Source organism: Chelmon rostratus, chromosome 3 (assembly GCF_017976325.1).
Source record: "Chelmon rostratus isolate fCheRos1 chromosome 3, fCheRos1.pri, whole genome shotgun sequence".
NCBI lineage: Eukaryota > Metazoa > Chordata > Actinopteri > Chaetodontiformes > Chaetodontidae > Chelmon > Chelmon rostratus.
The window spans coordinates 28,837,557-28,850,648 of NC_055660.1; the positions used below are offsets into that span (position 1 = coordinate 28,837,557).

Below are 13,092 nucleotides of genomic sequence, written 5' to 3' on the forward strand. Positions count from 1 at the left end.
ATCTGCAGAGAAGTACAACCAGACTGTCCCCCTCAGCTCTACAAACCATTACAGTGTCTTTTAATGGTAACACTTCTTACTGTTAGTACAGTATATGGTTACACATTAAGAGTGTACGTATATACAGTGCCCACTGTGTAACCATATCAAACCCATCTGAGTGTAATGTGGGAATGAGACACACTAAAGGTTTGCACGTGTCTGAAGAATGAAGGCTGCACTGAAACGCACCATGTGCACATTGCTTTATTGCATGAATAACAAAACAGGCCAGACCTCTGAGGTGTTTCTTCTCCATTCATTGGACTGCAAATACACATAGAAGCCTCGGAATGCTGCTCAAAGAAATGCAATATGACAAAAGGTCAAATCAATTTCAAAATAACTAATACATAACAATACATAAGAAAATCAGTTTTAGTCATTAAAATAATCATTAAGGAATAAACTCACAGTGTCTTCAAAAAGAAAATCTAAACAGTTTATGGATGCATATGTTTACAGTTTACTGCCGGAGGGGGGGCAAAATCATAATGAGGAATGTTATCAAGAATCAGGAAAAAAAATCAATAGCCTCTAAAACTCTTGTTTTAGACCAGAAGAAAACAGCCTTTCTGATCATTAAAAATGTAAAAGCAATTCATAAAAAATCTAAATAATAAATAAATAAAAACAAAGTGGATGTGTGGATGTCTCAGACAATCATGGAATGTCCTCTCATCTCATTAGGACCAGACTTCAGTTTGAAGCTGCAAACATGCTCTCAGTTCATCATCAAGCTAATCACACCTTTACAGAATCCAGGGTTTGTCCAGCGTTCAGCAAGAATACACAGGACACGTGTTTGACATCGTTTGATTAGCAAACACGACATTAAAATCTGAATGGAAACAAGGAAATGCAAAGGCTGCGATAAGCTTCATGGATCCATACAGTGCAAAGTCTTCAATATCCAGTTAATGACAGTCACAGGTACCAATGTCATGTTGGAACATTTCAGGTGAGCTCTGCCGGCGACCACGATCACCCAGTTTCTCAGCCCCAGAGTCAGGATCCAAGGTGGGATCACTTGATATGAAGACGGGCCATTGATGATTTCTGACCGATTTATCAATAATCATTTGATAGTTTCTGTGACAGAAAAGAAATTAAACCAAGACTAGATTATACAACCATGCTAGCAGCTCTGGTTGTACTTAGCTGCAAGCAGTGTTTTGAGCGAAATGCTAAAGTCAGCATGCTAACATGCTAACAGTGGCAATGCTAACATGCTAATGTTTAGCAGGTATAATATTTACCTTGTGCACCGTCTCGGTTTTGTGTGTTACCGTGGTAACGTACAAATTATGAATAGAAAGTACAGCTGAGGCAGAAGGAATGTCAATAGTTCTGCGGGTATTTGGTCAGAAACCAAAGTACAGTATGCAGTCTGGAACAAAGAGGTAGACAGACTGACCCAATGATTCTGCCTAGAACCACACTGCTAGTGTGGCCTCAAAATGGAAAATATCATCATTCAACAGACCTTTTCCATTTCAACTGTTTCAGAATTACTTTGCTAGGAAACAGTTTGGGTTCAGATTACAGTAGCTGCTGCGATCAGTGAATGCTGCAAAGACATATAAAACCTAAATTCGGTAGGACACTCAAAATTGACATTTGAGTTTGATCTGACGGATGGGTTGTTGTTTGAGGTGCAGTGTCAGGGGGGTCATGCCTGAAGTGTCCCGTTTTGTCGTACACTGTGAGTTGACACAATGTACAGGATTAATGAAAATGCTCAGTGTTTCCCCATCTGAAAGAATCAATATGAAGACTCCTCCATGTTTAAATTGACAAAGCATTGACATTGTTGGGTGCCTGGCCAGAAAAGGTTGAGAACCTGTGAAATACAGAGTTCCAGTGAATGCTGAAGCTCGAGCACTGCTTGCTTCCAAAAACATAAAAATACTGTTCGCTTTATTGATAACAGAAGAATGTATGTAGTCAAAAAACACTGTGACCTAATCAGTATAAACCTGATGGAGTTTCCCAATAAGAAAATGTCTCGCAAGTTAGCCATGACAGCATGAACGCAGGAAACATGACGCGCTAACAGAGAGCTGAAGACCGTCAGGTTCATCTCTGTTTGAGAGGCAAGTTCACAAAATAAAAAAAGCAACAAACAAAGGACAGTTGGGACCTGTGGAAATAAAATAAGAGGAAACCGAAGGAATGTTGGGTCAGAAAAACTTGAATGACAGCACGAAATCAAGTCCACAGGAATGAACAGAGACGCTGTCCAACTGTTAGCAAACTTGAGTAACACCACCCGACTCATGCAGATGTGCTGAAGTATGACATCTGTCATCCAGCCAAAACCACCACAAACCTGAATGTACTGTTGAACACTGCAAATGAATCTATGTCAGCCTACCTGCTGTGTGCCGCCCAGTTACAACTTAGTTTACATGAATAAGCAGTTAATCATAGAATGATTAAAAATAAAATCTAGCATCACATTCAGTGTTCATTAGTAAGAACTCTCCTAAATTAGACGCCACTCAATCTCACAGCTTTACCCATCAGAAAAGTGGTGTAGACTCTCATAATGCAGTGCACGGGGTCTTATTTCCAGACCTTACACTCATATATTGGACCGTGTTTTAACATGATGACCCCCTTCAGAAGCTGGTTTGCTGTATCCCAGTCTGCTGCTCCTCTTAAGCGTATATTTGATCTTTTTGTTATTTAATAAAGGGACAGACTGAAGTCACTGTAGCTGCACCAGTGTCACATGTTTGGGTTTAAGGAGTTTTAGTGTTAAATGGTACTGTGGCGAGTTTACTTCTTATGGCTGAAAAAAAAAGTCCAGGCACTCGCATGTGGCCTTAAAAACACAAACTAACTATGAAGCCTGGACTTTTTCTCTCGTTTTTCTTTCACGGGGGATGGAGGGACACTATGATCCACAGTGACACCAGTCCTGTTCTGATTCATGAGCTCAAAAAAAAAAAAAAGAAAAAAGAAAAAACACTGAAGAGGAGAGGGAAGAAGAGCCACAAGCTCTATCCAGAAGTCCAAAGAGTGACACAAACCATCCTATTTGTCCTTCTTGGATTCAGACTCCTGGCCCTGGGTGGCGGCCTCTTGCTGCTCGGGCTCCTCCTCCTCAGGGACCGGTGGGAACTGGGACTGGCTGACCTTGTCCCCTTTGGTCTTGTTGAGCTTCTTGGATTTCTGGTAGAGTTCGTTCAGGTTGAACTCTCGGATGATGTTCTCCTGGTGACAAGTGACAGAGATGTTGCTGATCTGAGTTTATTTGAAAGTTTAAATTCAAGAAAATCAAAACCATTCAGCATTTGGCATGGATTACCATTCCTGAAGTCAGCTTTCAGAAACCTACAATGACCCAACCATGTTAAGTGTTTGCACTATGTTGCATTGATGCAGCAGAAAAATCAGTCCCTGCATTGCAGCCGCAGGTGTGTTCAACGAATGGTGTCCTAATGAAACAAGAGGTCTTAAGCCAAGAGTCCAAGGACGTTGAAATTGTCCAGGCAACAAGTCAAACCTTCATTTAGGCTGGTTTAGTCACACGTGTGGTCGGAGTCAGAGTGGACAGTTTATTTATAGAGCACAGTGTAGGTGTTTGTGTGTGTGGGGCATGGTAGTGTATAAATCCATGTGAGCTGGGGGGAGTGTACATGTGTGTCAGTGTTTTCGTCTGTGTGTAGACCCTTTGCCAGATAAAACACATACTGTAAGACTGACTGCTACATTCTTTCTCCTTAAATGGAAACCCAGATCTGAGAGGTTGAGCTGCTGATGCCTGATAAGCCGAAGCTGGACCCCTGTAGCTCATCTGATACACAGATGAAATGGATTCAGTCTCCAGCTTATCAAAGGATATTTAATTTATATAGAAGATCTAAAAGTTGATATGGAATGATTATGACAATACAAAAAAAATTAAATGCTGATTTGAGGTGCAACACAAAAGTTACTTAAAGCAAGAAGTGAACTCAGAGTTGTCCTATAACCAGTGGCTGTAAACTGCTCTAAAGCAGTCATTTCATTTTCTACAAGTGTAAACTGAATCTCTGGCTTTGGTGACACTGTGCAGACAGAAAGACTCTTCCAAAATAACTGTTCAATGGCGCTTGGTGTAAAGCCTGTATACCTGTTATAACTGACCATAATGTGTCCACAGTACTGAGCATTAAACGTTGGCATTGAACACAGATTCTTGGGCTGGTTTCTGATTTCAGTCAAGCCACTTTTGTAACTTTAGGCTACAACCCTGTTCCAAAAGAGTTGGGATGCTGTGTACAATGTAAATAAAAACAGAATGCAATGATGTGCAGTTCCTTTTCTACTATATTTAATTGAATACAACGCAGAGACAAGATAACATAACACAAAAGGCGGAGTGCTCTGCTGTTTTGAATGTGTTGGTTAGCTGTCTCGTTTGGTCTTTGTTGTTTCGCTCTGCAATGAAGTTATTAAATCCAAACAGTTAAAATGCAAGATAATGCTAGAATGTGTGCACTGTACACTGTCCAGGTGCTCTGTTGTGCCCTTGCAGTTCAGATACACCAATGCAATGTTATTATTACAAAAAATGGATTTTGGGGGATTTGTTATTTGATTGAAAACCATAGAAGATGAGAATCATGATTATTGTTCAAATCCATCTTTTTTCCTCCCACCCACAATAAGCATTCAGTTGAAGAGTTAAGTATCAAATGTTAAATAAGGTGCAGAAACTACACTCTGAAAAATGTCACTGACAGTTCAACTGCTGTTGAAAACAGCAACAGACAGAAGGCACTGCATTAAAAACTGACAGGACTGTGTGTGTGTGTGTGTGTGTGTGTGTGTGTGTGTGTGTGTGTGTAGACAGATATATACATTCATTTATCTACTGTCCAGCCTGACCTCAGTGAAGCTCCAGGACACTGCTCTGCCCTTCTTGTCCACCTGGGGGCGCCGCATCACCTCCTTCCCTCCCTGAAACAACACCAAGGAGGGAAGCTGTTTGGACAGCGGAGATGTGGACACCTTGTACCTACAGAACAGAATTCAATCCAAATGAGACATGTTCACATTGCTAGTTAGTCCTCTATGAAAAAAAAAAACATCAATCAAAGACACTTGAGGACAAAAGAGAATAAAAAACAAAGAAATCAAATGCCTTACTTCTTGGAAACCTCTCCATAACGCCCGATGTCCACTTTGCCAAACTTGAGGCCAGCACAGTTATACCTGAAACACAAAGCACTTAAAGTTCTCTTGTTCTTGTTAATGAGTGCACTGAATACTTCTACTGGGTGGGTGGATGGAGTCTTACTTCAGAGACAGATCAGCATAGACGGAAGCAAAGGACTGGCACTCTGGAGACCAGTTGGCGAAAAACTCAACGATCCACGTCACACGAGTGTCCCTGTCCAGCTCATCCTGGACTCACACAAACAATTTGGATTTATCACTGAAAATGAACTGTACAGATCTTTGTCATGAACAAGCTGCTATTAAAAATCCTACCACTTCTACTCACATCAATGGTTTTGTCGCTGAAGTATTTGATGTACTCTGGTCCCATGTAAAGAGGAGGCTTACAGGTCATCAAAAACACTGAGAAGCAACAGAAGAGGAAAACATGAGGTTTTTGTCTGTGACAATACTTGCAGAATTAGTTCTGAAACGATTAGTTTATTTACTGAACTGACACAAATTTAATAGTTTTATCTTCCAAGTTATTTCTAGAGCAAACATACCTCACACTCTTTTCACACTTTGAAAATAAAACATGTTTGTTTTCTTTGTTTTCCGTCGTTGTGATGTAAAGATGTCACCTTGGGTTCTAGAAAATTGCAGTGGGCACCTTACAGACTGAACTGTTACTTGAAACAGTAATCACCAGATTAATTGATAACATTTCATCATTTTCTTCTCTGTGTGTTAGGACTCTGCTCACTGTAGCTTAGAGCCCGATGGATACAGATATCTGGGGGCTGATGCCACCACTGGCACTTATCAGAAATAGTTGGACACTATAGTTGGATAATACATTTTATAAAATCTCTACTTAAATGCCAGCATGTTCATGTCTTTTACTGTCAAGTTGCCCTTTGAGCATCTCCAAAGGAGCATCTGGGTGTTACCAGGCTAGAATTAACAGGATCGTTTTATGTGGTTAACATCATGTTAGCCTGGATTAGTATTGTAAACAAAATCCCATATGCAGACCCAGCCAACAATATTCCTCAGTATTTCTGACTTCTCTTCACTGTCTGTGGCTTCCATCTTTAAAACTCCTCATTATTTTTTTTAAATGTTCAGTAATTTACTCTAACAGTGGCTCACTGTAGTTCTTAGAAAACGTTACTCAAACAGGAGGGGACTATTTTCACCAGTGTGTGTGTTCATGGTAATGAAGGAACTTGTCACTTGCTGGCAGTGCAACAGTGTGGCTCACTGATGTCTTTTAAATAGTGTTTAATAGTGGCACAGAGGAAAAAGAGAAGCTCTGCATACATACAAATCACTTGTTACCAGGATGCATTCATTGTTGGTTTCAGTCTTTAAATGGATTTGTTGACAATAAGAAAAATATATCATGTCACCAGACTTTAAGCCACATCTGACAAACCGGACTCTGTTCTTAGATTCATCAAGCAGGAAACTGAAGAGTCAGCTGATGTACGTATGCAACAGTGAAGGTTGGACTGACCTATGCAGAGTGTCAGGTAGAGCAGGCCCATCCTGATGTCCAGTCTGAAGAACAGGATGACATTTGCCACTTTGCTGAACAGGATGATGTTGCCCACATGCTGCTCCACAGTTACTGACATGAACAGATACAAATTTCATTCAGTAAAACATTTAAATTAGCAAGAAATAATGATGCTAATGATTGCAGATGCAAGACTGTCAGTATGTGCTAACCAAATATAACGATGGCTCTTATTCAGTAAAATATAATATTGTAAGCTTAGAGGAAGACAATTCATTGAATTTAATGACTTTCTTGTAGAATTCTATTCATTTCATGATTTTCCACTGAAAAAAAACAGCTATTATAGTAAACAACCTGCCAAGCAGAAGATGACACTGAAAGACAGATATCTGACAGTTTAAGAATGATGTTTGGTTGTGGGCATTGGTTTCATCTTGTCACATAAGATTCACTATCTTTATGAGCAGTTGCATTTCTATTAGAGTTGTTGCAAAATAAAAGTGACATTTCTGAAATTTCAGCAAAGTTCGAATGCGATTTGCAAATGTTTCCATTGAACAGTGTTTTGCGAACCAGCCGAAATTCTCGTAAGTTCTTGGACGTCCCGCGAGATGTGTGTGCGTGCTGTGCGTCAGTAAAACTTAACACAAAGCCTTATAATTAAAAAGCACATGCGTACTCCTGGCCTTGTAGGATTGTGCATACTCTAATGCACAAAAGAAATGAAATTAAGAAATGATCTGTCGACTTAGAGTGATCACTGATTTTAATGGCTTATTATTTATCACTTTGTTATTACACGAGGCTCGCTCTGACAGCGTCAGCTCGCGCCGGCGGAGCAGCAGCAGAATACAGGACTGTGAATTACTGAAGTGTCCTTTCAACATATTTTCTATCAGCAATTATGTGTAAATATTAAAGTTAATGGCGTGCACGCATGTCTCCCACATAGCTGAGGTTAGTTCATCTCACGATTAATGAAAACTAACTGATTAGATTTTGCAAAGTGCGCACAGGACGAGATTACAGCTGTCAGATTGTCTTTAACAGATCAGCCAGCATGACAGCTGGAACAGCTGTTGTGTTTTTGTCTGCTACTTATTGAGATCCAGAAAACATACAAACACTACAAAATTGACGACGTTATATCTGACTGCATGCGGCCGGCCTGAAACGGGGAGTCCGCTGACCTCGGAGACGTGTAAATGCGAAAAAAGTGTTTCCATTACACTTTTGCGATACACCTAAATATCGACACGTCTGAAAAACCACCTCATGAGAGCGTAAAAATGTTTTTGCGATATTTGAGAGGATTTTCAAAATTTAGGTGTTTCCATTACCGTTTTTAATTGCGATATTTAGGATTTGCGCATTTCTAGGGGCAATGGAAACGCAACTACTGACTTTATGTAGGTCATGGTTAGAGGGTGTACCATTATCACACGTGCATCAGGTTATCCAATGGCACACCACCATATTGCTGCTGAGAAAAAATTAATTCAGAACAAAATACAAAAGAAGGCATTTACTCACTCGCTCGTCTGTTCTTCATCATGACAATGGCACTGAGGAACATGAGGATCTCCACCTCTCTCTGAGAACGCAAACAAGACATGTCTTAACTGTGGTCAAACAAGACAGATTACTGTACTATCGTCAGAGTGGAGAGACATCTTTAAGAGCATTTAGATCACAATGGGAGACCATGATGTCAGACTACTCAGTACTTTTAAACACAATACACACATGAACTTCTCATAAAACCAGACCTGTGGACACTTTGTAACACCACAACTGTATAATGAGCCAGCAGGGGACAGACAGCATGGAGACAGTGTCAACTAATAATGGTGATAACACAGTATCTTCCTGCTGATTTATTCATTATAAAATCACTTCGTACATGAACTACACCCTACAGTGCATGGTGCAGGATGTTTGCAGTTTCAGCAGGTGGGCATACCACAACATCCCCTCCCAAGAGCTACAACGTTAATGACGGAATACTTCGTCTCCAGGCTTCTGCAGCAGCTACTGGAGCATCACAGAGGCCACCGCTGCTGTCAAAGTCTACCTTCTCGAATGGCAAAAATGTCACAACAAACTCCACAAAAAATCCAAGAGTTTTAAGACATTTGCTTGTCGACATAGATTCACGTGTAGGAGCTTGAGACATACCGCTCGTAAAAGTTTAGCTGGGATATTAACGTTAAATTCGGCAGTCATCACACCATTTGGTTTATGTTTTTATAAAAACCTTGACCAGCATACTCCCCTGTAACGATTAAGGATTCTCCTCGCAATTCTGCAACTTCACCTAACTGATGTTAAAGGACGTCAAAAATCTTGCTAACGTTAGCTGGCTAAACTAATACTGAACGGCGAAATGCGACGACCTACAAATTATTTCTGTATTTAGAAAGACGACGATTTACATAGTCTATGTAAGCCGTATATAAAATGCTACCTTAATGAATGGCGGTGATTTGGAAATAACATTTTCTGATTTGAACATCTCTGTCAATAAGTAAAACAGTATAAATTAGCAGGATTTTGGCCGTAGTTTGGCCTGTCATTCTCTCCCCATAGCCTCGTACAGCTAATGTCACCTGGCCCTTGCTGGCAGCCTGTCTAACGACATACAAATGTGTCCATTCACTGAACAGCTAGCTAGCCAACTTTAGTTGATACCAACTCTTGAAAAGCAATTTGTGATTTTCTGGAATTTTCTACGGACCCAGTCAAAGTCGCAGGAGTTGCCGTCCTCTCGCTGTGTGGCCAGATGGTCGCAGATACCAGGCGTCTTGCGAACAGCTAGAAAGGCTATAGACATGAAGAGCGAAGCTATATAGTACGGCTTCAGCAGCCACTTATACACCTGCGGGAGGTGGTACAGGAAAGCGAGTAACGGCGTTAATAGAGCCATTTTCTATTTAACCGTGGCGCTACAACTACGACGATAACTGACTCCTGAAAACACCGACGCCAATGGATGGAGCCGTTAGCTCAATGTGAATGCTCGATGCTAGCTAGATGGATGTTAAACAGTCTCAAAGTAGCCGGAAATACCGCTTCTGGTTTAGCCAGATGTTAAAATAAAACCGCTCATAATTACATGCCATGCACCGTGTGTATTTTATTGCATTGTTAAATGTATTATAAGTAATTAACTACATTTTGCCGTATCTCTTAATATGTTTGTGTGCTCTTTATCCCTACGAGGGCGTTTTCTAACCCATATGTTGTTATGTTCCGAATACATCTACTTTTAATATGAAGGTATACAGCGCAACTTCCTGTGTAACTGTGTTAACTCTTGGCCGCTTGGTTCAGCTTTGCAGTTTGTAGTCGGCAAAATTGTAAAGAAGTCCTCACTTAAAGAAGCGGAAAGAGGTGCGGAGGTCAATCAGGACGAATGTGGTATAACAGGCGCTGATTGGTTAGGGCAGAGAACAGGTTTCAATAAACATTGCTGATTGGTTCATTGCAATAATAGCGCCTGTCCCATTGGCCTTATATTTATTAATTTACATTATGGGTGGCTAAACTTGGATGTAATGCTCATAATCATCATAATTGATAATAAGTCATAATTCACTTCTTTGTCTACCAGCGTTTCTTGGTCCAGTATTCACTCAGGACAGCTCAGGGGCTCTCAGAGTGTCAGAGATCATAAAAGTACATGCTGTGCACATCCAGCCCCAAATAGAATTATTCTGTGGATGCAGACAGGTGGATCATTGTCACGTTTAAAGATAGCACATATGTGATATGTATGTATATAAATAGCAACTCATGAATAAACACTTTGATTCATCAGATCTTCTATTAACTGAAGCCTTTTTCACAGCAGACTTGACTGGTCATAATAGCAAAAGCATGGCTGTTACTAACACCAGTAATGATGGCTCTGTTATTCAAGGCTACCTTCCAAATTCTCTCTGATTTTAGTATGAACTGCAGCTTCCCTTACAAACTATGTATTGGTGCATGCAGCATGCATACAACTGGGACATACATACTTATATACTACTGAGTCATAACATTGTACTTTGAACTTTGAACCTCTTACTTATATATCTCTTACGCTTTGTGCAGTAATAGTATATTCATGTATTAATTATACACACGAGTTGCGAAACATTTGTAGGACTTACACTTAAATGTGCTGTCCGCTGTCATCTGCCAATGAGCTGTCATCTGTCTGTGATCTTCCACTGCACAGAGGATTGGGCCTGTGAATCACCAGAAAAGCGTGCTGGCTTGTGTGCAGCAAAATGTGACCAGATGCCATCCTGGTAATTTTGGCATACTGCATTTGATGTACTATATTATTGGGACATGCTAAATCTTTTCCTGGCGTACTAAGTAGTGTAGCAGTATGGGTATTTGAACACTGCAGTGTCCCTGTAAGCCATGACAGCGAGTCACCATGAAACATGTAGGTCTTTTTGACAAACGCTAAGCTGGGAGGAAGTTTAAGACTTTGAAAGGCTGCTAAAACAATCATGGAGTACATTTGTAAAAGGTTGGTTGGCTCCTGCTTTCTGCTACTACACTGGCTGAACAGTCTAAACTGTTATTGTGTTGTTTAATTTGCAAGTCCTGTCAGCATTTCTGCCAGGAAAAGGGAAAAAAAGGGTGTAAGAAGAGAGACGATAGAAAATAGGAGTACTTGTGTTAAGTCATAACTCTGACTATGTATGTCAAAATTCTGACATAATGTGTCAGCCCCACTATGAATTTTGATACAAAGTCAAAATCATGAAGCAGTCACAGCCAGAATTCTGACATATCATCTCATCATTTCCACTTTCACTGATGTTGTTGTTATTGTTTGTGTGTTACTTGTTTTCCTGGCACAAACAGGCTTCCACACAAAGCCTCTGTTTGAAAAGGAGGCACGGATGGTGTCTTGACAGACAATGGGTACAACAGTATTTCTGAGCTGTGAGAAAGAAAGAAATATTCACTCCAGCTGAAGCGGATGCTATCTCACAATGATCTGATCCCCTCACATCAGAATGGATTGTGTTTTTCCAGTATCTAAAACGTATCGTCAGCAAGTGAAACCTCTATCATGGTGTGTGGATGGCTCCAAAAGTGAAAGTGAGAACGCTCCTTTTTTCTTGTCCCAATTTTCCCACGTGATGTGAACGCAGCACATGTATGTAGCGGTGTCTGCTCTGGAATGACATCATCTTGTGTGATTCACCAGCTTCTTGTGTGGATTTTGGATTTATGAGCTCTACATTTGTGGATTTGACAAAGGTTTGTTGTCGATGGTGTTTTCGTTGCTGATGAGTTTCCACGTGCGCTGAGGTGGAAAAAGACACCTTCAAAAAGGCCTTTAAATCTGATGTTTCCAATCACATGAATCAAATCAAACACCAGAGGGACAGTTACCAGGATAATGTTCCAAATAGCATTTGTAAATATTTGTACATTTCAGATTTGATTGTCTTTGGTCTTTTATCTGTCTATGTCTCTCTTCATGTTTGCATTCAAATAAATCAGCGGTGGCATAAATACAAACTCCATTTCTTGAAACATAAATGAATCGTGGTATCTCGGTTTTTGTTTTCTCTACAGTTTCAGCCATCTGAGTTTTTATGTTCACCAAAGAATCTCTACACGTGCATCCTCCATCATGACAAGCACTATGACAATAAAAAAGTGAGGTCATAAAAACAGGGTGTATTGCTCCTCCAGATGAAACCAAACCATAACTTCATCCTCGCAGCCTTTAAACCAACCAACACTGACATCGCTTTCAATCCTTTATTATTGTGCCAGAAAATATTGTTTCATTGGAATATTTAGTTATAGTTGCATTTTCTTCTGATATCACATGGCTACATCAAACATATTTTATATATTTCCTGTGATAAAACTGCATGAGAATATGCATTTATTTGATAGGGCAGCAGCATTGTCCCATTGTTTAAAGGAAAGCTTGACTTCATCCAGGCCAAAGTGATTTGATAAAATCTGGTGCTGCACTGTGAGCAGTGTTGTCCCGTGGGCGCGTGCACAGTTCCCTCATCACTTCCTCCAACGTGAACAGGAAATTCATGTCAGTAGCACACAGCAGGAGGAGGAAGAGGAACGACAGGAAATCTCATGGAAGATGCTGTATCTTTCGTCTGTTTCATTCAATCATTCTCAAAATAAATTCTCCTTTGTTGTTGTTAATATTACAGTGTTTTATAGTGATCTTTTTTTAATTCTTACCTTATTTATTTATTTCAAGATTAAAATATGTGTCATTGTCACATTGCTCTACTTCCGACTCAGCAGCTGGTCTGGGATAGGTTTTGTTGTTGCAAATCTCCCTTCCAACCCCGTGGCTAGGCAGAGAAAAACTGATT

At 40.2% G+C, this 13,092-nt stretch overlaps 1 protein-coding gene across 1 annotated transcript; it reads right to left on the minus strand.

Annotated features, from left to right (window-relative positions):
* Positions 1–231: 231 nt before the first annotated feature.
* On the minus strand, positions 232–9,722 carry tmx2b (thioredoxin-related transmembrane protein 2b). Its single transcript, XM_041933207.1, has 8 exons — positions 9,459–9,722; positions 8,255–8,315; positions 6,716–6,829; positions 5,540–5,616; positions 5,333–5,439; positions 5,182–5,247; positions 4,921–5,050; positions 232–3,261 (listed from the first exon to the last, which is right to left on the minus strand). The coding sequence occupies exons 1-8, from the start codon at positions 9,645–9,647 to the stop codon at positions 3,082–3,084; spliced, it is 924 nt and encodes a 307-aa protein (XP_041789141.1). The 5' UTR covers positions 9,648–9,722; the 3' UTR covers positions 232–3,081.
* Between the last annotated feature and the right edge of the window lie 3,370 nt (positions 9,723–13,092).